Here is a 27,322-nt window from a genome sequence, read left to right as displayed (position 1 = left end):
CCAAGCTTTAGGATGCACTCCCCATCTGCAAACCTCCGGTATATTGGGCTGCAACAAAGACCATCATAGCATGAGTTCAATTATTAAGCCTTACGCGTTTCAGACATTCAATACTGTCCTTGATCACAGGCTGAGTGGCAGCAAGTAAATGGCAGAGACTCGGTATCACATCACCAGTTCTTTTATTCCCCACAGCTGGAGGGCTCACATGATCAAAAATTGCCTTCTGGGATACGTAGTCTGACAGGCACACTAAATCGTAGTTTATATTGTATTGTATTGTAATTGCATTTATATAGCGCTTACTACCCCTGACGAGGCGTCTAAGCGCTTTTTCGGCGGGTCGCACGCTACTCCGGGACCCATAGAGGATAAGTGTTGAATTAGTATAGTGAAACATGCAAGTACATTTTAAGTGGTGGATAAGTTAGTCAGTTATTTGGATTTGGATGATAGCAGAAGGATAGAGTAGGACAAAGGTTTGTATTTATTTATCGTTCGCTTGTTGACGCATGCTATTCAGGGAGCCTATAAAGGATTAGTGGTGAATTAATATGGTGAAATATGAGGTAATTTCAGTGGTGGATATTAGTCTGTTACTTGGAGTGAGAAGGATAGCGGATGGATAAAAGGGGAAGAAAGATTTGCATTCATATAGCACTTGTTACCCCTGATGGGTGTTGAAGCGCTTTTCTGGTGAGTAGCACGCCACTCCGGAACCCATAAAGGATTAGTGTTGAAAATTAGTATAGTATAAATATGAAGTAATTTGAGTAGTAGATATGTTATTCAGTTATTTGGACAGTATATTAGTATAGTTCAATATGGAATATGGAATTTGAGAAGTGAACGTTAGTCTGTTAATTTTGATTGAAAAAGGATAGTGGAGGGATAAAAGAGAGAAGGATTTTTTTTAAGTCTTAGCAGTAGAAAGAGGCTTTTGGATGAGTTTAGGAGTTTTGGAGGGAAGGAGTCAGAGGGGAGAGTTTAGAAATGTATATGTTTCATGCACCCGATTTGGTTGTGTAGTATTGTTTGTGAGAGGAGGTTGTGACGTAGAGGGGGTGGTGATGTGTTTATGTGTAAAGTGTATGTTGTGTGTAGGAGGGAATGAAGTAGAGGTGAGTGTTTATCTTAGACTGGTTTGTTTCAAGAGTTACAAAGTGTGGTAGTGTGTGTGTTGTGTGTTAGTGTTATTATGGTAGAAGGGGGAGGAGGGCGTTTGTTGGACAATTGATGGAAGGATCATTATATATTTGTTAGTGATAAAAGGTGGACTGTTATGTGTAATTACAGCAGGGAGAGTGTGTCTGAGTGGGATGTAGTTATGTATGGTGTTGATTGGCATTGTGTTAGTAATGAGTGTATTGGTTAGTGGTATAGGATAGAGTTGTGTACGGTTTGTGGGTGATGGTGGATATGTGTGGTAGTTGGGATAGTAGGGTGTGTAGATGTGGTTTGGTTGGGTTGGTGGTGCATGCTGGTACATTAATCTGTGCATAGTGTTGTGCGTGGTGTATATTTGGTGTGAGTGTTTTGCTCTGTTTGTGGTTGTGGATGGTGTGAGCTGGGTATTGTTAAATGAGAAAAAGGGCAGCATTTCTGGCCCTAGTACCGACCAGTCTCGAACAGGCTCAAACAGGCAACTACCCTTGTCCTCTCCGCCCTTAACAGGCTCAAACAGGCAACTACCCTTGTCCTCTCCGCCCTTAACAGGCTCAAACAGGCAACTACCCTGGTCCTCTCTGCCCTTCGCCTCGACGCCCGGGCTGAGACGCCCTAAGCCTGGCCTTTTTTGTAGCCCTAGTAATCAGGTGACCCCTTCAGCCAATGGGAACCCTAGCCCTAACACTATCCAATCACAACACTAGCCCCAACATCTAGAACCAATAGGAGACCAGGACCTTGCAGCCAATCTTAACCCTAGTCCAAGCACCCAATCAGTTCAAAAACCCTGATCTCTATGTCCAATAAATGCCTTAGCCCTAGCACTAGTCCCAACCCAAGCAGCCAATGGTACAGGTAGCCCTAGTCCCTACTACCAATAGAAAGCCTAACCCTACTCTTAGTCCCACAACTGGTTCAACAACCAATCACACCAGAAGCCCTAAATAGCTACTTCCAATTAAAGGTCTAACCCTAGCCCTAGCCCCACCCTACTCCCAACAACCAATAACATAGGAAGCCCTAGTCTCTACTTCCAATAGAAATCCTAACCCAAGCCCTAGTCCAAACCCTGCAATGATTGAATCACAGGACGAGAAATCAATCAGAACCCTCAAATACCCAACCAATGAGGACATTAACCCTAACCCAATAGAAACACCAGATACAACCACCAATCAGTGTACACATGTGCCAACCACTAGCACACCGTATAAGGTCCCAGCAACCTCAGACAAGTTTTGCTGGCCAGGGAGTTGCAAGCTGCTTGCTCCTGTTCAGAATCTCCTAGGAGACGGACAGGCTCAATCCACAACTTTGGACTTCTGCAGGTAAAGGCTTCACTAACTCGAAATCTAACAATACTGTTTGAATAAAGCTTTACCCCCCTCCTCCCCCCCCCCCCCATGCTGGCCAAAAAACGTAGTGCACAGGCCCGAGTAAATAAAGTTTAAACAGCTCACAGAAGCACCATCTGATGTAGAAAATCCCTGTTGCATGGGGGGGGGGGGGCAGGGAGGCTGGCCTCACGGGCTTGTGAACACAAAATGGTGGCTGGGGGTGCACTGTTTGAGCACACAGGCCTAAGCACAGAGCAAAGGAGAAATTTGGAGGGAAAACAGATGCGTCACCAAGGAATGAGAGGGACAAACTACAGAGGTTGGACTGCAAATTCCACAATTCAACACACTAAATGAAGGCAATCATGGGCAGGGAAAACCACAAATTTAAAACACAACACAAGTGATAAAATATGCAATTACAGGCAGGTTAAAGCTACACTTTTTAACTGTAACAACCACAGGCATAGAAAGTAAACACAGAAAGTGAAAATCGTTTTTTAAACAACTTTTTTTATTGGGAAAAGACAGCACAACAATATTTCTGATGGCAAAAAAAAAAAAAGATGTGTAATAGTTCAAAATTGCTCTCATAACTGAATATTTATACACTGAAATAGGGTAAATAGAAGATTGAGAAATAAACATGGTACCAGTGAGATTTCAGTATATGACGGTAGATGCATTAGGAGAATAAATGTCAGAAATCACCAGTACTGAATCCAGGGCAGATTTTTCTTCCTATTTACTTGGTCAAATACAATGTCCAGGGTTTGTATGAAGAATGTCCGAAAATAGCCGATGGTATTGAAACTGTTGATTTTTACTAAGAAACCTTGTTATCTCTCTTTCTGACATGCACCTGAAATGAAGAGAGAGAGCATGTGGTCCTATCTGGGGCAGGCACAGCGGGACGCTAGGCACCCTGTAAACACTACAACTAAGCAGTAGGTACGGGTTCCTCGAGGCCCCCGAGGGAAGATACCCTCAACTACTATGTACGAAATTTGACCACGGGTCTATCAAACCCTTTTCAACAACCCCAAGATATTCATATGTTGTTTGACAACCATCTGCGAAACCTACAACAATATTTTAAAGAAGCCTTTTCTGGCTCTGCCATCCAGTACTTACTATTCCTAACTGTAGGAAGGTGGATACCTGACTATGGTTACCCCAGATTTTCAGCCTTGTGTTTAGCTGGTTTTCGACTTAGTTGGCCTGGGATCCTGCTAATCAGGGCCCCAGGCTATCTGCTCTCACTGTAAAATTGTCTCCATGTACTCTAGGTACATCTCCAATTGGATATTGGGCCACCCTTGTGAGTCCCTGTATAGTGTACCATAGGTACCCAGGGCATAGGTGCACCCAAGGCCTACCAGGGGCTGCAGCAATTATTATGCCACCCCTGGCTGACCATCCAAACTGACACAACTGGCTGATCACTCAGCTGGGGCAAGGTTGTGTTATCACCCCTTGCTTAGGTATAGTATTCCTATATCTACCCTAATATATAGACACACAGTAACCTATAAGTCACTCCTATGGCAGGCGTTAACAATCCTGGAGGCAGAGTGCTTTGTTATGTGTGAGATGGTGCTCTAGCATGAGCTGAGCCTGTCTGAGCCTGTTTGAGCTGTGTGATTGGACTTTAGATTTGATCCTGAACTGAAACTTGAAACGAAACTCTGGACCTTCGACGTTCTGCTGAAGCTGAAGACTGAAGAATCTCCCTTGTGGCCAAGGAGTTACCACCCTGGGCAACTAGGCACCATCCAGCAAATCAACGGCTTGCTTTGTCGACGTTCCCGCCGGAACCCGAGCACAGAGCCTGACAAGACCCAGACTTCCAGACCTCTCTGACCCTCTCTTCACGACTGCAGCATAGCTGAGATCCGTGGAGGCGACGAGACACGTGGAACTGGACATCTTGAAAAGTTTGCAACTTGCTAACTGTGCAGCTCCTGAGGCATCCTCGAAGCTGTGCACTGGGGACTGAGAAACCCCGAATCCGAGCTCCACCTGCACCGAAGATCAGCCATCCACACTCCAAGAGTTCTGCGCGGGGCCCTTCTGCTTGTGTTCTGCTCAACGCATTGTCCGGTTGCTGGCCCGTTGGCTAGTAGCCTCTGTGACGACAATCCTTTTGAATCACCTCACTGGTCTGGTTGCTCCAGACTGGCCCTTGCCTCCCTACAAAGGTGAGGCACCTCAGACCTTGCTGGTCTGCACCAAAAGCCTTCTTTGAATCCTGCGTGGGTTGCCTTTGCCAAGGCTTGTTGACTCCAGTCCGGCAGTCGACCCCTCCATCTGTGTGAGCATTCGTGGGACAGCTCGCCTCCAGCACCTGGTCGTCCTCGACGCCTCCTGGTCCGCGTGGCTGAAGAGACAAGATTCACGACAGCACCTGATTGCTCCTCGACGTCGTCTGATTCCTTCCTGGTTCCACCCGGTCACTGGTTAGTGACCCAGACTCTGTCCCCTCTGCTTTCAGGTCCTCTTCATCCTCGATCCACCCTTGGATCCACCCGGACATCTACCTCCTGGTCGCCTGCAGCATCTTTCTCCAGGTCTCCATAGGCTTCAACGATGAAACCCGACACATCTTCACACCTATGCACCCTGCCGTCCGTGGGTGAGGTAACGCGAGTACTTTGGTGATCCCAAGGGTATTGACTATCCAAGTGTCTAGGTTTTTAGTGGTTTCCTCCTAGCCCTTTCCTTTTCTCGTGACGTGGTACTTATACCACTTACTTAGTATATGGTTTGCTTCGCCCCTAGGGCCTAACCGTAAATTGTGCAACTTAACGTATTCTGGCTAAGTATCTTGTGATGTGCTTTTGCCTCTGTCCTCATAAAGAGTTCAGAGGAGTGTGTTAGTAAATAAATATATATATATATTATTTATATCCTGTGTGGTGGCCTTTCATTTGATATTCAAGGGGTTACATATGGTAAAACAGCTGGCTTTACACGCCCTCAAGAGTCTTTTAGCCTAAGACTGTTCTGTCCACGCTACCACTAGGATAGCTGGTCTATAAGGTTGACTTACAACCATCACCATAAGGTTTGTTTGGACTGGTGCAAGGTGTTCACTAGAATAGTGATCATCATATACCAGGCCAACTTCTCACATTGGGTGCAGCGGTTGGGATTAGAGCTTGCTGTTGTTTTACCACTTGTAATCTTGAGATATCATTTGAAAGATCACATAGGTACCTATAGGTACATATAAAAACAAGTCTTAGTATACTTAAGTTCTACTGAACGTAGCTGTTGTAGAGCCTGGGCCTAGCACACCCTGACTACAACTCCTAGAAAGGTTCTGTAGGAAAACAAACAGTGTAGGTAGGTGCAACACCCCACCTTACTAGAAACCATGTCTTAGCCAGGGAACCCCAGTGGTTCTTTGCCTGCAGAGGTAAACCCCTTGGGGACTGATTCGAGATACGAAGCCTTACCCTTCCAAGAATTGAGACAATTATGTACTTCTAGAAGGCTAAAACAGGGTTCAAACCCTACCCTCAAATTCCTGGTTGAGCTCTTAGAAGAGTATGATGCTCAACAGCCACCCAAGACAGGTGGTACAGGTAGTGCAGATGAAGTCAGTCCCTCCTCAAATGATAATGCAGATACTGTTGACCCAGAAGAAGAGGAGGGGGTAGAAGAGGAAGATTCTGATCTTGAGGCAAACAGCCAGGTCCCAGTCAGAAGACTTAGCCAGGCTAACTTAAGCATACATGGGAGTCAGTATAGGCAGCCATCATACATACCCCCAAGTGGGCTTAACCAGAGGCAGAGAAGAGGGAGATCCCACTCCAGGGACTCTCTCCAATCTCAGGCTTCAAATGGCTCTCATGGCCCTGCTCAGAGAGGGATGACCTCCCCTCAGAGAAGGGAACATGAGGCCAAAATGAGAGAGGCTGCTCTGAGGATTGAGAGGCAAGAACTTGAAGTTGCCTTGGTCAAAGAGAAGCTTGCTCGTGCTAGAGAGCACAGAGAGAGGGGGTTAGAACCCACTGGTGGCAGCAATATCCCTAAGGATAAAGACAGGTCCTATGACAATAGACACCTGAGTAAGATTGTGCCCCCCTACAAAGAAGGGGATGACATCCACAAATGGATAACTGCTTTGGAGAGGGCCTGCAAAGTACAGCAGGTACCCCAAAGGCAGTGGGCAGCAATCTTATGGCTCTCCTTTTCAGAAAAAGGTAGAGATAAGCTCCTCACAGTTAGTGATGGGGATGCTAACAACAACTCTGTCCTGAAGAGTGCTCTGATTGATGGGTTTGGCTTAACCACTGAACAGTACAGGTTGATGTTCAGGGATACCCAGAAGACACAGATTCAGGACTGGACTGATTTTGTAGATTGTACTACTAAGGAACCATGTCCTTATAGCTGTTCTATGATATCGCCATACCATATACTCTTAAGTACATTATAATCCTCGCGGTTACATGCTAACTTTGGTTTGGCTTTATCTAAACATGTCGTGTAAGGTGTCATACGCTTTGGAATACTACCCCCTCGCCAATTCTGGTGACGGGGGTAGCATTCCACCCTTCTAAAGGGAGAAGACATGTTGTTGCTGACTATCCCGGTTAAAGTTAACCAGAGCCCCAGCGTCACAAAATGGACGCTGCTGCCACAGACACAATTCTGACCTCCTGCTGCTAGGAGTCCTTCCAGTCACGGAGGTTTGGACAATAGGTTTCCTGTCTGGAGAGGTGCGAGCACCACCCCAGACAGGACTTTGTGTATTGGGACAGGGAGGGCTGAATAGATTGAGACACTGCCTGAGGCACACTAGGTGCTTCATTCATACCCTAGTTCAAACCGGTTGCTGGGGCACTCCAGCCCCAGCTCTGGCGCGAAACTGGACAAAGGAAAGGGGGTGTAACCAACCCCCTTCCTGGTCCCACCCAGAGGAGGGACCTAGGAACGAATCCAGCCCCTTTTAGCTGTATAAAGGTAGGAGCTGTGTCCTTGGACTTTAGATTTGATCCTGAACTGAAACTTGAAATGAAACTCTGGACCTTCGACGTTCTGCTGAAGCTGAAGAATCTCCCTTGTGGCCAAGAAGTGACCACCCTGGGCAACCAGGCACCATCCAGCAAATCAACGGCTTGCTTTGTCGACGTTCCCGCCGGAACCGGAGCACAGAGCCTGACAAGACCCACACTTCCAGACCTCTCTGACCCTCTCTTCACGACTGCAGCATAGCTGAGATCCGTGGAGGCGATGAGACACGTGGGACCGGACATCTTGAAAAGTCTGCAACTTGCTAACTCCTGAGGCATCCTCGAAGCTGTGCACTGGGGACTGAGAAACCCCGAATCCGAGCTCCACCTGCACCGAAAATCAGCCCTCCACGAGTTCTGCGTGGGGCCCTTCTGCTTGTGTTCTGCTCGACGCGTTGTCCGGTTGCTGGCCCATTGGCTAGTAGCCTCTGTGACGACAATCCTTTTGAATCACCTCGCTGGTCTGGTTGCTCCAGACTGGCCCTTGCCTCCCTACAAAGGTGAGGCACCTCAGACCTTGCTGCGTGGGTTGCCTTTGCCAAGGCTTGTTGACTCCAGTCCGTCAGTCGACCCCTCCATCTGCGAGAACCTTCGTGGGTCACCTCGCCTCCAGCACCTGGTCGTCCTCGACGCCTCCTGGTCCGCGTGGCTGAAGAGACAAGCTTCACGACAGCACCTGATTACTTCTCGACGTCGTCTGTTTCCTTCCTGGTTCCACCCGGTCACTGGCTAGTGACCCAGACTCTGTCCCCTCTGCTTTCAGGTCCTCTTCATCCTCGATCCACCCATGGATCCACTCGGACATCTTCCTCCTTGTCGCCTGCAGCATCTTTCTCCAGGTCTCCATAGGCTTCAACGACGAAACCCGACACATCTTCACACCTATGGACGCGCCGTCCGTGGGTGAGGTAACGAGAGTACTTCGGTGCTCCCAAGGGTATTGACTATCCAAGTGTCTAGGTTTTTAGTGGTTTCCTCCTAGCTAAACCGGAAGTGTCCTAAATCCTTCTTTTTCTAACTCTTAAATTCCCATTGACTTTGCATTGACTCACGCGTGTGTGTAAAGACACTGCACGCGTCGCCTGTGGGCCTCCTACTCCTAACCTAAGGTTCAGATAGTGTAGCCCCAGCGATTCTCTAGGCCCTAGGCCTTTCCTTTGCACGTGACGTGGTACTTATACCACTTACTTAGTATATGGTTTGCTTCGCCCCTAGGGCCTAACCGTAAATTGTGCAACTTAACGTATTCTGACTAAGTATCTTGTGATATGCTTTTGCCTCTGTCCTCATAAAGAGTTCAGAGGAGTGTGTTAGTAAATAAATACATATATATATATCAAGCTGCTTTGTATTACCCACAAAGCAATATATGGAATAGGACCACTCTTCATCAGGAATACAATCACCAAACACATTCAACAAAGGAACCTACGCTCTAAAGGAGCATCTCGCCTCAAAATCCCACCATATAAGAAAAAAACAATGGGTGTCACATCCTTCTCTGTTCAAGCAGCCAAACTATGGAACTCTTTACCCCCAACATAAGATCCACCGACAACCACCTTATCTTCAGAAAACTACTCAAGATCTGGCTCTTCCCCACATAAGCACCATACGGAAACAGAAATTTACAGCATATCCCTCTGTATATAAGCATTTGTTTTCACTATAGATATGTACCTATCTTTGTGTATTACTTTATAAAACATGTAAAACAATTATGTTAAGAGAAGAAAAAAAATATATTAATAATAATAATCATCAATAAATAAAAATCATTTTTGGTCTACATGTACATACTTCCATTTTACATCTATGTACCTTCCATGTACTTGGATCTGTGTGTCTGATACTTTTCTCCTGAAAAAGCATATCCAATGCACTACCCTATTTCTCATCCTGAGCCTCTATCAATATATTTAATCTAAATATACTTACTTCTTTTATGTATCTATATACTTTTAATGTACCTATGGATCTATATATTTATGACTTTCTTCTAATTTAGCATTTCCAATGCACTAGCCTATTTCTCAGCCTATACTTCACTCAATATATCTTCTAGCCCAACCTTCTGACTCCTCCCAAACTTCTTTCTACTACTCCTTCTAATGCACTACTCTATCTCTCATCCTATAGATCTATCAATATATCCTCTACATCCACTCTCTCATTTATCCCAAACCCCATACCAGTACTATGATCGCCAAAATAACCTTTTCTAAACTCTCTCCTGCTCCACCCCTCCTTCCATCATCTGACAACTCTTTTTACTACACCGATCCCCTAAAACAAACATTTCTAAACTCTTCCCTCTGACTCCTTCCCTCCAAAACTCCCTTTTACTCATCCAAAAGACTCTTCCTACTGCTAAGACTTAAAAAAATCCTTCACTCTTTTATCCCTCCACTATCCTTTTTCAATCAAAATTAACAGACTAACATGATTCACTTCTTAAATTCCATATTCAACTATACTAATATACTGCCCAAATACCTGAATAACATATCTACTACTCAAATTACTTCATATTTATACTATACTAATTTTCAACACTAATCCTTTATGGGTTCCGGAGTGGCGTGCTACTCGCCAGAAAAGCGCTTCAACGCCCATCAGGGGTAACAAGTGCTATATGAATGCAAATCTTTCTTCCCCTTTTATCCATCCGCTATCCTTCTCACTCCAAGTAACAGACTAATATCCACCACTGAAATTACCTCGTATTTCACCATATTAATTCACCACTAATCCTCTATAGGCTCCCTGAATAGCATGCGTCAACAAGTGAGCGATAAATAAATACAAACCTTTGTCCTACTCTATCCTTCTGCTATCATTCCAAATCCAAATAACTGATTAACCTATCCATCACTTAAAATGTACGTGCATGTTTCACTATACTAATTCAACACTAATCCTCTGTGGGTCCCGGAGTAGCGTGCTACCCGCCGAAAAAGCGCTTCGACGCCTCATCAGGGGTAGTAAGCGCTATATAAATGCAATTACAATACAATACAATACAATATATATCCTGTGGTGTCCTTTCATTTGATATTCAAGGGGTTACATATGGTAAAACAGCTGGCTTTACACGCCCTCAAGAGTCTTTTAGCCTAAGACTGTTCTGTCCACGCTACCACTAGGATAGCTGGTCTATAAGGTTGACTTACAACCATCACCATAAGGGTTGTTTGGACTGGTGCAAGGTGTTCACTAGAATAGTGAACATCATATACCAGGCCAACTTCTCACACTAACCAATCAGGAAGGAGGGTGAGCAGGGCCACCACCTAATTCCCTTCAAATCATTACTTAAAAGTTCCAAAAGACTTGAAACTGTCAGTCTTTGGTCGAAGTACCATATACTGTAAACAAAGGAATCTGAAAGGAAAAGAGAACAGAATGATCTATTGAAACACTTCTTAATCCATGTCTCATCTGAGCTAATAAAGGAATCCGGGTAAAAGAGAGAAAACAATGTGCATATGTCTGCAGGTTGAAGCAAGACATGGTTTGAAATCCGACCCTTAAATAAGTTGTAGTAATGATGTTTGAGTAGACTCGCCTATAAGTAGGACATTTCTACTGATGCTGGTGGCACAAGGGCCAAATCTAATATCTCTGGAAAATCCTGTTGCTAAACAGCTCTGCCAATGGTCTTAGATTACCAATCAACATTGGGCAATATTACATAGGAAGCCAAATGAAGGTTGTATTCAACCATGTGTAGGGGAGATGCCAGGTGCCCGGTGGATCGATGTGGCTTGCTCATCTGCCACGGCACATCACAATTAAATACTTTGCCTAACATATATTTTTCAGTGTTTCAGTAGTCACTGGCGAGTGATAAATGAAAATAAACATTTCAGTAGCAATGGCTATTGTACACTATGAAATGAAAAGAGGTGAAAACATCTGCTAATTCACATTTTGCAGATAATACCAAGAGACAAACTTAAACAGTGGCAATAATGAACCACAACATAAAATCTTTAACTGCCTAAGAGACACTCAAGCAGATGATGCTTTAACAGCACAAAAACTCAAAGAGCATTTCCTCCTCTCCTAAGCTGTACCCCTTTGACTGATTTAACAAACAGCTTACCTTTTTGCCGAACTGAATAACAGGCCTAAAATACCGGCCATCAGCTCACAACAAGGTCAAACATCATCACCCTTGTGGACGAACAACCAAATCTAACTAACCAGGTTCCTGGTGCTTTCTTGCCATATACTTGCAATAATGTCAATTCTTGGGCAATGAAGACCAATCCGAAATTACTGCATCCAGACTATTAAGCAGCCAGAGTTTGAAGGAATTTAATGGAATCTGATATTATCCAACCTTTGAAAGCGATCCCGTCACTATCCCTAAAGCAAAGAATTGAATGAGAAACAATATGTTCTCTCTGCTATGTGTTCGGAGGGGTGAAAGGGAGTGGGCTCAGAAATTCTATTGAAGCTACAATCTTACAATATCACTTAGCGCAGGATTTGCTAAAGTAAGCACTCAATGAAGACTATTAAAAGCAATGGCACAGAGTGCTTATGCTACTGATGGAGCACACCTGAAGGTCAATATAGCTTTCTGCGCTTCAAAGCGCCCCCTTAGACAAGTCTTTTCAATAAGTTATTCACCTCACCACACTAAAGCATTTCCAGGATCACATAGCTACCCTCACTAAAAGGAGAAACTGAGGCTATTCTTCTACTCATGCACATGAAATGACAGAACAGAGAGCATGATTCACTTAAATGCACACCCACTGTCCTCAACAAAGGGGCCTGCAAATGGGTCTTTCATTCAAAAACTCTGAAACATTTAAAGTGGCCATAAGACAGTGATTTACAATACAATTAAGTAAATACATTAATACTCACCCACAGGTTTTTTATCTGATGTATTGTTCGTATGCCAATTTTTCAGCCAACGTAACAGTTTGTTGGCACAGCTCTGGTCCCCTTGCTGTCCAATTACTGTCTTCAAAGACGACGGCTTGTACTTGTCAACCCACAGTAAACTACTACCTTTGCTTATACTCTCAGGTTTTGGAGCTAATCGTTCCTGCACAGCAGTTTTAAAAACATCACAGGTTTCTTTGGTATCAGTTAAGCCATTTTTATGCTTCATATCCTCCTTAGTGGGGCTTCTTTTTTTCTTTCCAGGTTCAATTTTTTCAGGGGTCTTCTCAAGTTTTATTTTGGATTTCTTTACCTTAATAAATTGGACATGAATATTTATTAGAAAACATATCCGAGGCAAAGATGGATTCACCTACTTACATAAACACTTTTCTATGATAAGGCTGTACTTGGTACGCATCTCACATTGAAATGAAGAATGCACATACTGTATTTTTCAAAGTAGGAGTAGTACTCCAAAATAAAATCTCTTCAAAGACAGCTGACACTATGCCATTGATATACTTTTAAAATACATTGTTCTGCATTGGTTTAAGTGCATATCAGGTCCTCTGCATCACCTTTTTTGTTTTCATATACTATTGACAAAAAAATTCTAAAATGGCTTCGTATATTAAATCAAATGTCATTGTGTAGATAAAGGAAGTAAAATTAAGTTGGAGGAAGGCTGGAGTTAGAGAGGGACTTTCTTCTCCTCTCTAGTCGCTGGGCTCAGAATCACATATGAACAATCCCAGATCTCCCAACTTTCTATAAAAATCTTTAAAAAGCACCTCTTCAACTGGAGTTATCATTCCCTTACTGCTAGGTCATGTTACAGTCAGTGGCCTTGATAGTGATGTAGTTATTGGAAACAAATGTTATAAATGTTCTACATAAACCAGTCCGACGCCTCAGGCAGGGAACATACAGACGCAACCAGTACATTTGTTGCCCCACGCAAGAGAATTAGTGGTCTGAGTGCACCATTTTGACAACTCTGGTAGCTCTTGTATTGTGGAAACACTACTGTCTGGCCACTGGGTACGTGTCTTGCTGAACGGGCCTGGATTGTTTTTGATATTGCCAAACACTATTTCTCTCCCCCCACCTCCGCACTGGGGCATCCAGGCCTGGGCCCATTTCATCGGCTTGGTGGGAGACACTGGCTGCAAGGTGGTGCACCTTTCCCAAGGACACCAGATGATATTTTAGGTGTGAAATGATCATTCCTGGAGGAGGACCCTGCCTGCGACAGGCCCAACGCTGTGTGGGACAAAGACATATACGCAGATGAACAGGGCGAACAAAGTCTAATGCTATAACTCACCTACCTCCACCACTCCCCTCACCCTATCTGCTGCAAATCGTCAAAGGGACATACTTGCAGCCCTTGTCTGAAACGCTGTGATCGCCATGATGAGGCCTAAATTGAACAAGAACACAGCGCCGTGGGGAGGTGCCCAAGAGTCAAATATGCGCATGGAAGATGGCTACAATGCTTACAAAATTCTGCCGGCAATGCACACAGACCATTCTCGCAAATTCGAGGAACTGCTTGCAGTAGTTATGGATATATAATCCATCCTGGAGCCGGACCTTGATTCAATCAGTGTAGACAAGGGTATTCTCCGAGATGAACATAAGAAATTGAAAGAGCGAGTTAAAGACACAGAGTCAACTCTAGTTGTTCTACAACCCACAGTGGAGGAATCGGATCAACGTCTACAAGCCCTGCAGACCGAGATGGAACATTTGAGAGACAGACTGTAAGACCAGGAAGGTCGGTCCCGACAGAATAATATGCGCATAGTAGTCCTCCTGGGCTGGCGGAAGGTCCCAACATGGAGCTCTTCTTGTATGAATGGTTTGTTGGAACAATACTACATAGCAGGCAATGAACCTTTTTTTCTGTGTTGAGAGCGCACAGAGTCCCGGGAGGACCACCACGTCCTGGCGCCGCACCACGCTCTGTAGTGGCCCGCCTATTTAATTACAGGGACAGAGACCATATCCTCCAAGTGACAAAGGCACAGGGTCCGTCGATGGTTGAAAACACACCAGTGAATATTTACCCTTATTACACCCTGGAGGTCCAGAAGTGCAGGTACTCCTTCCTTGTAGTAAAGAAATCTCTATGGGAACATGGCATAAAATACGCAATGCAATTCCCTGCGACTCTTCAAGTCGACCATGACGGTGCCACGCATTTCTGGACGACTCTGGAGGTAGAAAGGCTCTGGCTCGAGCGGAAAGGTCTAGCCCCTGAGCGGGAGGGGTGATGCCAGTTCTACTCCCTCATGGCAAACACAACAAAGATGCAGATTGCGCCCCAAGAAACAACTGCAGTGTCCCACCAAGGAACAGGCAGCGGTGGGGAGGGCCACTGTGGCGAAAGATGTAGAACAACATTTGTCAGCCTCTGCCCCCTCGGGCACAGAATCTGAGGCACAACACGATGAAGCTCTAATAATGTCAGCCACCCAGCTTATTGCAGCACTGGATGAGGACCCTGCGGTCACACCTCAAACAGCTGACGAAATGCAATGAACAGCCTCGAACAGGTTTGGAGATGGGGTTGGTGGCCGGGTGGACAAAGCTTGTCCGTGGCTAAACATTTCCACAATATTATTCTTTTTCATTGATCATTGGGAAGCACAACCTGCAATACGTCCCTATGGGAGCCACTTCTTAGGATCAGCTTGCATCTATGCAGGCACTTTGTAACCAAGTTATTATTTGTACGTTACTTTTGCATTTCAGTGTTGATGGCCGGTCGCCCGTCGGTGTTATGGCTTGGGAGTGGGAGTTGGGTCTTATTGTCACTAAGTTTTATAAATTTACAGAGGAGGTCTCTAGATGTACGGGGGAGGGGGGAGAGACGATATTTGCTATTTGCTTGAGAGGGGCTGAACGATGTGTCTGTAGTGATGTGGGGGCATCTGGGGAGTAAAAACCTGTCTATGATGCTATGCAGCCTCTGACATGTAATATGAATCCCAAAATATTGTTGTTAACTTGGAATGTCTGTGGGCTGGCGGGATACACTAAGCGCTACGGAATATACCAATACCTCTATCAACGCAAAATAAATATAGCTCTCTTACCGGAAACTCATCTCACAGTATACACACTGGAAGCCATGCGAAGGTGCTGGAGGGGTTCTCTTTTTGGCACTACATACTCTAGCTACGCCAGGGAGGTTTTGATTTGGGTTGCCTCCTTTGGAGATTCCGTCCACACCAATTGATACAAAGGACCGCTATGCGGTGCTGTGGGATGACTAGATGGTCTCCCGATATCGTTGGTGTCACTCAATGCTCTCAATACTAACCGGACTTCTTTTTTACACTCTTTAACATCCACATTATTACAAGACAGACTGGACCCTGTTTAGTGGGAAGGGGATTTTAACCACATCACACCCACGACAACGTCCCCCACTACTCGGTGCGCAATCGATAGCGCTAGCACAGGGCCTACAGCAGTAGTCCACTAATTTACAGATACGGGAGGCCTGGATGGGACTACATCCTGATGCCAGGGAGTACTCTCATTATTCCGGATTTAACAAACTACACATTCGCCTGGGAGCCACAAACTACAGGGAGAACATAGCTAGGTGGCATGCAGAATGGGATAAAGCTGGTAGGGGGCTAGCGTGTTTGCTATGCACAGACACACAAAGAAGTCCAGCTATGGCTATCAAAGAAGGCACGGGACATATAGTCAACAGTCAGTTTGATATACATAGTGCTTTTTTACATGTATTATGTCACCTTGTACAGTGCTCCGCAAAATAATTTCACCTCTGACTTGCAGTCCTTCTTGGAGGACATTACACTTTCCTGGTTCCACCAGCAATGCTTGCAGAGCTGGAATCCCCTATCACGGTAACTGAGATAGAAGATGGCATCCAGCAAATGGCGAAAGGTAAAACACCGGGAGTAGATGGCTGGACCCTGGAGTTTTACACGACCTTCCGCACCAGTCTTGCACCCCAATTACACCAAGTGAACACGGATGAGTATAATGAATGCATTCTGCCCGCCTCATTTCAGGAAGCGATAGTGGTAGTGCTCCCTAAACTGGGCAAAGATCCGTTGCTCCTTGGATCATACTGTGCGTTATCCCTATTAAACGCAGACTATAAGATCCTATTGAAAGTGTTGGCAAACACACTGATAGAGATGACTCAATTGTTAGTGCATCCAGATCAGAATGGCTTCATACCAAATAAGAGAATTTTTTAAACCTGCGTAGGCTGTTTATGTTGATGAATTGGGCAAAAGCAGGCGAGACACACTGTTGGGTAGAATCCTAGATATAGAGAAGGCTTTCAATACCCCGGGCTGGCGCTACTTTTGAGAAGTGTCCTCATGCTATTGACTAGGGTCTTGCTTTTGACGGTGGGTAATCTTACTCTATAGTTCCCCAACTACAAGAGTACGGACTGGGTCTGTCATATCGTAACCGTTTAAAATTGAACAGGGCACCCACCAAGGATATCCACTCTCAACAATCATATTTGCATTGGCAATGGAACCGCTCGCATGTGCGCTACGTCGGTGAGCACTAGACTGGGGAATAAAGGCATATGACAGGTGGCACGTAGGCTCACTGTACACAGGCGATGCGTTGGTATAATGATGCGGCAGTGCAGCGGACCAGCTGGATCTGAAGAGGCTACTAGAACAATTCGGTAAGATATCAGGGATAATATGGACAAGTTGCTGTTGTTCCCAATGACATACTTAAATCACGAGCAGAGGTGGGTGCTCCCCGTCACATCGTGTCCCTGGTCTTGTGATTTTTTAAATATTGAGGTCCAGGTGTACCACACGTTCACGGACCTGTGAAGAAGGGAAACTGGGTAAGACACTGACAAGCGCTAGATCCTTCTTACTGTTTTGGAAAGAGCTACCACTCTCACTAATGGGTCGTATCGACATCTCTAAAATGTTATTATTACCAAGAGTATTATACTTTTTTGCAGCCCTCCCCTTACAAGTGCCTCTGAATTTATTTAGTGATTGGTGCTGGTGGCTCTTATATGGGGCAAGAATAGAAGTGGGTCTTGGCCAAGAAACTATATGCGGCATTATAAAAGGTGGGTTTGGAAGCCCCAAACTACGAGTACTACTATGCAGCTGCTCAGTTGCAATGGCCAATGCAATTGATAGCTGGCCAAAATTGATCAGAATTGGGAAAATGGGCAACTCTGACTCACACACGCACAAGAAGACACCAATGAAAGATGATACACTTAGCACCTCTGTAAAGATCAGCAAACTTCCATACAGGGACAGATGCTTTACATGTAATTATCTTTTTAGGTCTCGCCTAGCGAACGCAGCGCATACGCTGCTTTGCCTTGGCGAGACTATTGTCGTCGCTTTGGTTTGCAAAGGGAGACAAACCATGTGCGCGCCTGGACAGGCGATGTGCACGCGACAAAGCTTGAGATGGGCAAGCAAATAAATTAAAAGGGAGAGCCGAGCCAGAACCAAGCAGAGGGTCTGGATGCACTCCAAGAGCCCATGCACGAGCCGAGCCCTGCAAATGTTTGGCACGTAAACTGCACAAATACCATATAAATGTTTATGCTATTAGCATTGAAAATAACAATGCCTTTTATTTAGGTTTTTAAAAAGAAAACAAAAAGAAAATGCATTGTTATTTGCAATGTCAATAGCTTAAACTCGCAAAACTGCGAGACCTATTGCATTGCAAATGCTTGTTGTACCGTCCTATCAAGTAAACAGCAGTTATAAGTTAGGAACATCCTATTAAATCACAAATGGGTTTCAAAAAATGAAGGATACTTCAAGACTGCTGGTCGGACCATGAAGTTATAATGTTTATTGGTCTATGACAATATTCATAATGGCCTGCTCAGGATACTTTCACAGCAGACAACCTGTCACAACCCCCGGTACCCTACAGAGAAACACTGCTTCACTACATAGGCATGCTGATATGTGCTGAAGTCGGAACGCTGTACTGTACCCTGATGGGCTGGTGTCTTTAAACGTGCTCAAGATTTTAAATTTCATTAAAAAAAATATAATTTTGTCTAGCTGTTCCAAGGAGCAAGTTATGGAACCTAAATCCTAAAAATACAAAGACAGCTAGCATCATTTAAGTTCAAATCCCTCACCATGAAACATCAATGGATTTCAACTCAACTGGTGCTTCTTTTATTTGTTTTTATCTAGCACTGCATGGCTTTAGGTTTGATGGATCAACCATTTCCAACTGCACTAGTTAATAAGGTCGTAAATATTTAAGTTTTGTGGGTTGTCCCAATAGGCTTAAATTCTGACTTTTAACACATTTTCATAATGGGAATGGATATCAATATCAGTATTCCATGGAACATCTGCACACTTTGAAAACGGACATGAGCAACTGGCTTGATAAGACATACAGACCACATCACTGCCGGCATATGCAGAAACTTCAATATTACAGCATTAGAGCACTTGCCTAGACAACTGTAGCGTCTCTACTTTGTATGTTTAAAACAATACATGGCTGTAATCTGGATTGAAGTAATGAGGGTGGATTTGCGTGTGATGTTCTAATGCAAGCAGTTTCTAGCTTTGCCCCAAATGCATGCTGTGTTTGCTGTAATAGGCATCTTCAATCAAAGCATGTCTGCAGTTCATCTTTTCAACTGTCCTTATATGTCCAACAGTAGCTCCAAAGAAAGCCTCAATATTGTGGGAGACAGAAGACAATGGAATATTGCCCCTCTCTAGTAGGAAGTAAGGAGAAGAGACCTCATTTGTGAACACCTTCAGCCTTGCACTGGATATACATCAAAGATCCGTAGGCAGGCCCTCCAATAATCAATCAGACTCTCTAATACTCCTTATCAAAACAAGTTGCGACTAGGAGATCATTCATTGGTTGAATGGATGATTTAGACAGCACACAATGATAATGGAGCAGGATTCCCTGGATCTAACACTTACGGTTACCCAGAGGCTCAAACTGAAGTGAAGAGGAAAGAGACTGTTCTGGCTGTTTATGTAAATACAGCAGTTTACAAGTGTCTAAGATAACAGCTGGATATTGTTTCAGGATTTAGAAGTGATTCTAAGAAAAATCATACCCAACCTTAGACACATGGTGTATCTTGGGAAGAAGAATAAAGTTTGTAGAAAAGGACTGTAAAACACTAGGCGAAGCATATGTAGTAAAACATTCTTGAATAAACCTAGAGCATTTAAGATGAGTTATGGCAAGTAGGAATGACAAGAAGACCAATCCAATATAGAGCCAGACTTGATTTTTTTAGTTACATTGTTTTGAAAGGTGGTACTTACACCACTGAAGCAAATTGAGGCAAAAAGGTATAAATCTGCTGTCAGAATTATTATCAGACGATTGAGTAACAATACGGATGTGACTGATGACAAAAATACGTTTTGGGGAAGCATTCTCTGTATTTGGACAACTTCTACTTTTAGATATATCAAAGACATAGTTGAGTAGCTTTAGATGAGATATATATATATATATATATATATATATATATAGATATATATACTGATTGCCCAGAGAAGGCACTAGCAATGGTCCTTACTGTGGCCTCAATATGCTCCCCCACTTTGACCAAAGATGTTTCAGAGGGATACTGATGAGATAATGACCATAGTACAGGGGGATGATATTATGTGGGGATACTCAAACTTTGTGATGGATGGAGTGTGTTGTTTAGGTCTACACAGAGGTTTAGACAAACAAATACGCTGTTAAAGGAGTGGGCAACGTGGCTTAAACAGATTGGTCTGGAAGATATTTGGAGCATTCAACATCCCACTGATTTTACGTTTGGCAGGTGAGCTACTCCGTCACAAACGTGATGAATATTCCATCGTCACATTACAAGAATCATAGGTAATATTGGATCCTGCTACCCAAACTCCAAATCAGGCCCTAGCGGTCACATGCATCAATGTTGCCGTTTGCGAATCCTTAATTGCGAAAATTAAGGAATCGCAATTAAGAATTCGTAAACGGCAATGCATGAATAATTCACATTTTTTCAGCGATTTCTTATTTTTCCTTAATTGTGATTCACAATTTGCGAATCGCAATTAAGGAAAACCCTTCCCATCGATTCCTATGGGCCCTTAGGAATCAATGGGAGGCATTTTCCAATTTGCGATTTTCAATTTGCGAATCGCAAATTGAAAATGCAATTTCAAGGGTGCAGGGTGGGGGGGGTCCAAAGAACCCCTCCTTGCACCCCTAAAATTAAACTTAAGTGCAATTTACACACGCACATGTCCCAAGGACATGTGTGTGTGTGTAAAATGCAACTTACAAAAATGCATTTTTGTGCATGTTTGAAGGTTTTCGGTAAATTAGCATGAGGTTCAACCTCATGCTAATTTACCACTTCCAAATTGCCAATTCGCAATTTAAAAATGATCATGCATTGCATTTAAGAAATCGGAAATTGCAATTTCTAAAATTGCGAAATACATGATGCATTCCAATTTTGATAATTGCATTCGCAAACGGCCGAAAATTGCGATTCGCATCGTTTGCGAATGCAATTATCGTTGATGCATGTGCCTCTTAGAGTTTACATTTTAATTAGCTTGCCCCAGCACATATGCAAGGCTTGATCACTTCCTGGTCTCAGCTCCAACTTCAAAGAGGATTGCAATAGGTAACAATTGATCTTGGAACATGCCCTAACTGAGTTGATGCTGCAGTCCACACAAGATAAATACAATGAAAGAACGCAGAGACTGAAACATAGCGTACTTCAAAAAAGAGAGATGGCTGGGGAAGTGCTAGCGCATTTGCTGGAGGTCAATGATACGGGAAGGGGTAGAAGACTGTGCTCTTGAGACATGTTAAAAGCATTAGATAATGGCAGTTGCATCTCTGTCTCACCTGAGATAAACAGAGAACAAAAACAAGAACAGTTAGAAACTCAACTGAAACCTGGAAGATATACATAAACACAAACTAACTTAAATCATGGCACAAACTCTCAGAAATTGGAGTGAAGGTCAAGATGCTGGATACAGACAGGACGGAATAATGGCTGCTACATGTTATTATGGGGAAACAAAGCCGGTCAATGGTTAGTCTACAAACGTAGGGCCAAAATAGCAGCAGAAAGCATATCAGTGACTAACAGTGGGCCAATGAACGGGGCTCTGATAACTTGAGCATAGCTAACGTTTTCCTAGATTTCTACGAGACGGTGTAGAGGATCCTTTATAGTTCTAACAGTTCTTAGAGGTCGACCTCGCTACTGAATGGAGACACCAAAATTTCCAGAAGCATTTTGGTGAGCAGGCTGGGCAGAGTCCTGGCAGGGTTAAATTGGTACAGTCCAGTCCAAACTGCCTGGCCATGTTTCACCCCGATTGGGGCTTATCTGTGGGGTCTAGCTTGGTTACTGTGGCACAGTGAGCACTGGACCATGTCTGGACAAACCCTTGACACTTATGGAGGTATACCACATGCATAGGAGGTGATGGGAGGCATGCCTGCAATTTGTCTAACCACTGGCAATAGGTTGGACCGCTACCTCGAGTAGGAGAATTGGCTGCTGCCTGCCGGCCTGTAGCTGTAGTGAAGAAGAGGTGTATTCTACTTTTGAAAATAAAACACATTTTAACTATAAAGTCGTTTTTAACAATCACATTTCTGGTAAGAGTAATGGGTCCTCAATTACTCCAATACCCTTCAAAAGCCAGTGATCTGAAATGTTACCCACTGCTTTGTGCTATAAAGTAATATTCCTCAACCACACGTTTGGTGCTTTCTAGCACCACCCACTCTCTGACATGGGTAACTTTCAAACAACACTGCAGCTCTGATTTTACAAGTCAATAATTTGATCGTATGAAAAGATTACATCAAGTAAATTGCCGTTATTTTCAGACAATAAAGAAGTTGCCAAAATGGCTGCTACCATATTAAAAGGTTGGGTGGTGGACTTGGCGCTCTCAGCAGGGTCACCCACAAACTATTTAACTTCAACTCAAATGTTTTCTGAATTTGTTTTTGTTGGCTTTAGGGCTCTCTGCAATTTACCAATGCTAACCGGTACTATCTCCCTAAAACATGATACAATTGGCCAACATCGGATTGGCACATTTAATTTACTTGTAAGTCCCTAGTTAAAGTGGTACAACATGTACTCAAGGACAGTAAATAAAATATTACTAGTTGTCCTACAGGACATATTGTGCCATCCACTACAGTAGCCCCTTAGAAAAAGGCACAGGCCTGCCATTGCAGCCTGTGTGCAGTTTAAAGTTCCTTTTTAGGTCGAGCCTATAGCAGTGCGCATGCGCTGCTATAGGAAAACGACCTCTTGCAGCTGACCCGGACTTTTCGTGTGTGTTTTTTTTAAAATTATTTATTTGGGCTCTGCATACTGTCTTTTAAAATAGACAGCATGCAATTGGGCAAAGGCGGGTGCATGTCCTGCATTTGCTCAGCCCACGGCCTAACCAGTGCAGTTTTCAATTATCGTGCCCAATTGATAATTGAAAACAGATTGCCTGCTACTCGCAAGCGCGCACACCACTCGCGGGATTGTTTCTTCTGACTGAAAACAGAAATGCTGAGAGCAAGTTCTGCAAAGTGTTACCTTGGCTGCAGTGTGTGCTGCGTTGATGTTGCTTTTCTTTCGGTGTGTTTTCACTGTTGTTTTTTGCTTACACGCCCAGGGTTAATTCTTAGCCTACTCAAAGTTATTACGTTTAAATCGACATCTTCGAGATGAAAGGTGGAGTCAGACAGTCAGGATATGAAGCTACGACCTGTTTGTTACTACTGTTAGTGCTTAACCTACTGAGGTATCGTAGCTTGGTCCAGCTTGTTGCACTGGAGTGCACTCAAATACCACCGCATGCATAACTCTAATCTAACAAAAGTTGCAGCGTGTCCATTATACAGGTATAAGTTAACCATAAATCTATACTACTATTATAAAGAGAGAACTGTGTCCTTTGAGCCAGGTAAACTCGAAAAGTACACCACCAATCGCAACACCCAATACAGCGTTGGAAAGGGGGGGTCCTGTAGATGGACATAGGCTATAAAAAAAATAAAAATAAACGTTATTTAAAAAATAAACAATAAAAAAAGTAGTCCCTAAGAAGTAGCGCCGGCCGTTTGCGCTAACAACGTGGACGTGCGTGCTGACATCATCTAGCGCGGGGAGGAGCGGCGGACAGCAGCGGTGAAGTCGGGCTGAGATACATGAAGCGCGGGGAGGAGCGGAACGTGTGCGGCTCAGAGAAGCAATGGGAGGAGGCGGAACGAGGAGCGGTGAAGTCGGGCTGATGGGAGGAGGCAGAACGAGGAGCGGTGAAGTCGGGCTGATGGGAGGAGCGGGAACGAGGAGCGGTGAAGTCGGGCTGATGTGAGGAGGCGGAACGAGGAGCGGTGAAGTCGGCCTGAGGTTGATGAAGCGCGGGAGCGCTGGGAGGAGGCGGAACGTGTGCGGCTCAGTGAAGTGCTGGGAGGAGGCGGAACGTGTGCGGCTCAGTGAAGTGCTGGGAGGAGGCGAAACGTGTGTGGCTGAGTGAAGCGCGGGGAGGAGTGGAAATGTCGTGGCGGGCGGGGGTGGGAGTGCACGCAAGCCTGAAATGCTGCCCCCAGCCCCCTTCTGCCCCGGGCAACGCTGGGGCGGGCTGCTAGTATATATATAAAAAAACAGGCCACAAGCCTGGGAAATGGATAGGAAGTGCAAAAGCGCCCCCCTCACTGGGAAAACTAAGGCTCTGTGAATACGAACACCCTGTGCTTTGGAGGGGCTCCAGAGCTCTCTCAGCAGCGCTCTGCCATTCCACATTTTACACATGGCACGTCATATCTAGACTTACAGGGGTACAACACTCCCAGTCTCCCGGCCCCCCACCGCACAGATAAAAACGCACACATAGGTTTCGCAAGGCTGGGCCCCCTCATAGAAACACCTTCCGTGAAGATGCGCCGTTGCCAGGCTCTCCGAGGAACACTACTGCGCCAAGAAGCTGTGAAAACGGTTTACAGGGCACTACAGAAAACTGCATGTCATTACATAGCATTAGCTCCTTCTTTTGATTTGTATTGTAACATACACCAACAACCCTAGTTTTTGTTTCATTATATATTAATACCAAAGTGCACACGAAATACAAGGCACCTACAACAACTATGCTGTAACTTATACACAATGTCCTTGTAACATCTCCTCGTCTGTAATAAGAACAAGAAAACACACCCCTTCTGGCCAAAATCGTTTATCACAGCTGACTTGTGACGTCACGACACCCTCTTCTTAACTCCAGTATAAAAGGCAGCTCTCTCGCCACTCAAACAGAAAAGAAGGAATCAAGGTGATTGGTTTTTCTCCCCTTTCTTCTAAACTTACTTTCCCTGAAAACCCCATTAGCTGGTAACAAATCGTTTAAGGGAGTGCGTTCACGTGTTAGAACTAATAGCAGGCTTTCATTTACTTGAATAGACCTGTTTAAATAAGTATTTGAAGTTAACTTACGATCTTCACAATTACTGTTCTTGTCACAGTTAAACTTACACGTTAATTATTCTGCATATTAGTCATCGAAGATCACCTGCAGGAGAGGGGTGCTGGACCATGGGGTGAGCGGAGGTATAGGGGGCTAAAGGGGTGGGGGCATGCAGAAGGTTATGCCATTTATTACTCAAGAACGCTGCGCTAGAAGACTCAATACTCGTGTTTGCAGGCACTCTCTTTCTACAGACAGATATCGTGACAGTGAGGCACATTCCTGCTCTTGACCACATGGCAATTAGAGGAGCAGTGTAAAAATATCGGGTGGCCAATCTTTTTTTAAATATACTAAGTAACAAATGCTTCAGAGTTTGCTCTTATTTATTCCTTTCTTTCCAGTATGCTCACATGGTGTCATCAGTAGTTCCTTTTACAAGTAGATCTAGTGTTGTTCCTGCTTGATCTGTAGTGTGTTGAAAGCATGCAACGTTTCATTGGTGTTACTATTAGTGTTAGTGCTAAAGCTTCCATGTTGCAGCACCCAGGCTCATGTGCTGCTTGGCTAAATACTTATAAGGTCCCAAAGATGAGACCGATTGCATTGCAAATACACATATGTCACCCCTAAGGTAGGCACTAAACAGCCCACAAGACATGGGTGCAGTGTATTTAAAATTGGAAAATGTACTTTTAAGCTTTGCATGTCCTGGTAGTGAAAAACTCACTCATTTGTTTTTGACTACTGTGAGGCCTGGCTCTCCCATAGGATAACATTGGTATACCGTATTACATAGAATTGTGATATCGTTTGTTTGGGAGTAGGTAGAACCATCATGTTTCGGGTCTAAAGAAATGCAATTTGAAATAGTTAATGGTAAAGTCAGATTTGAAGTCACAATTCTGAAAAATTCCACTTTTAAATAAGTTGGCATTTTCTTCTCCTAACCATTCGGTCCCCGTAGCCTATTTCCCAAGTCAGATGACTTGGTGTAGTTGGCCTTTGCGTTTTCTTCTCAGATAGCTACACAATAGAGGGACAGAGTTTTGGTAGGATGGCCCAACCTAGAAGGATGAGGGGGTGGAGCTGTGCACCGCCCCACTTGCACTTCCAAGACACTGCTTCAACTTACCCACAAATAACACAAGCCTATTGCAACTGCAAACAGCCTGGACTAGGGCAGAAGCCAGGAAATTCTAGACACACTCGTGGTGGGAAAACACCAGAAGTTTAGATCACTTTAAAGCTGGCATCTGGTACAATATTAGGACCTCCAGACCCACTCTCCAGATCACCTCTGGACATGTGGAAGACTCACAAGAGGCATTTCTTCTCTGCCCTGCTGCTATAAGGACTGCCCCTATGCCTGCAGGAGACTGGATCTGTTCTTTGGAACCATAGCCCAGAACCACCAGAGTAAATGCAAGGGCTAGCTAACTGGCCTCCTGTTCTGAGCTACAGGAAAATAAGCTCCAGAAACCTGTCCAGCATCAGTCCAGCCTCAACTGGGCCTGCCTGTTTCCTGCTGCTGGCCTCTGCTGAAGTGAGTCCTGATCCCAAAGAAGCGCCACCCCCCCAGGTCCTGGGTTTTGACTGGCACCAGCACGTACTCCTCCTGCTCACACTGTAGGTTCCCTCAGAAACAATGCAGGTCGACGCAGCACCTCATATCAAAGCATTTCCTGATCAATTACCTCATTGGAAGTGACACACCTTAACGCAGGACCTCGCATCTCAGCACCTGATCGGCGGCGTCATCAAAATCCATGCAGAGTTACGCATCCCAGAGCAGGATCTTGCAGATCCTGATCGGCGGCCTCAACGGAACAGACGCAGCGTACCACAATTTGACGCGCCATCTTGCAGTTCTTTAACGGCAGCATCATCAGAACTGTTGCAACTCGATGCTGAAGAAAGTTCTTCCCCTTCTGCCCGTAGAGGCAAAACAGGTAGCCATTCAGGGTTTGATTCAGTCCCGCCTGGATTCTAACAACGTCCTCTATCTTGGCGTTCCGGGATATACACTGCGCAAGCTTCAGATTGTGCAAAATAGTGCGGCCCGCACCGTGCTCCAGCTGCCGCGCAGGACGTCGGCAAAGTCTGGCCTGCACAGCCTGCACTGGCTTCCAGTGCGACAAAGAATCGCCTTCAAAGAGATGTGCATATTCCACCAAGCTTTCTGGGACACGAGACCGGCCATTACTCGGGACCTAGCAATACAGTATCAACCTAGCAGAACTCTTCGTTCTAGCCAGGCATGTAAAGCTATTGTCCCCAGAATAAAAAAGGCAAGAGCTGGCGGCAGGATGTTCATTTACAACGCCGCCAAGCTGTGGAACGCTCTCCCGTTTCAACTTAGATCCAACACAAACCTTTCCACCTT

General features: G+C 44.6%; 1 protein-coding gene across 1 annotated transcript in view; it reads right to left on the bottom strand.

Annotated features, from left to right (window-relative positions):
• The window catches only part of RFC1 (replication factor C subunit 1), a 711,111-nt gene that overhangs the window by 224,244 nt on the left and 459,545 nt on the right, over positions 1–27,322 (bottom strand). Inside the window, exon 13 of the mRNA XM_078678327.1 lies at positions 12,413–12,746. Coding sequence (XP_078534453.1) covers positions 12,413–12,746 — 334 coding nt within the window. The remainder of the gene's footprint in view (positions 1–12,412; positions 12,747–27,322) is intronic.

This window comes from Lissotriton helveticus, chromosome 2_2 (assembly GCF_964261635.1).
Source record: "Lissotriton helveticus chromosome 2_2, aLisHel1.1, whole genome shotgun sequence".
NCBI lineage: Eukaryota > Metazoa > Chordata > Amphibia > Caudata > Salamandridae > Lissotriton > Lissotriton helveticus.
This window is presented reverse-complemented; position numbering and strand designations above follow the sequence as displayed.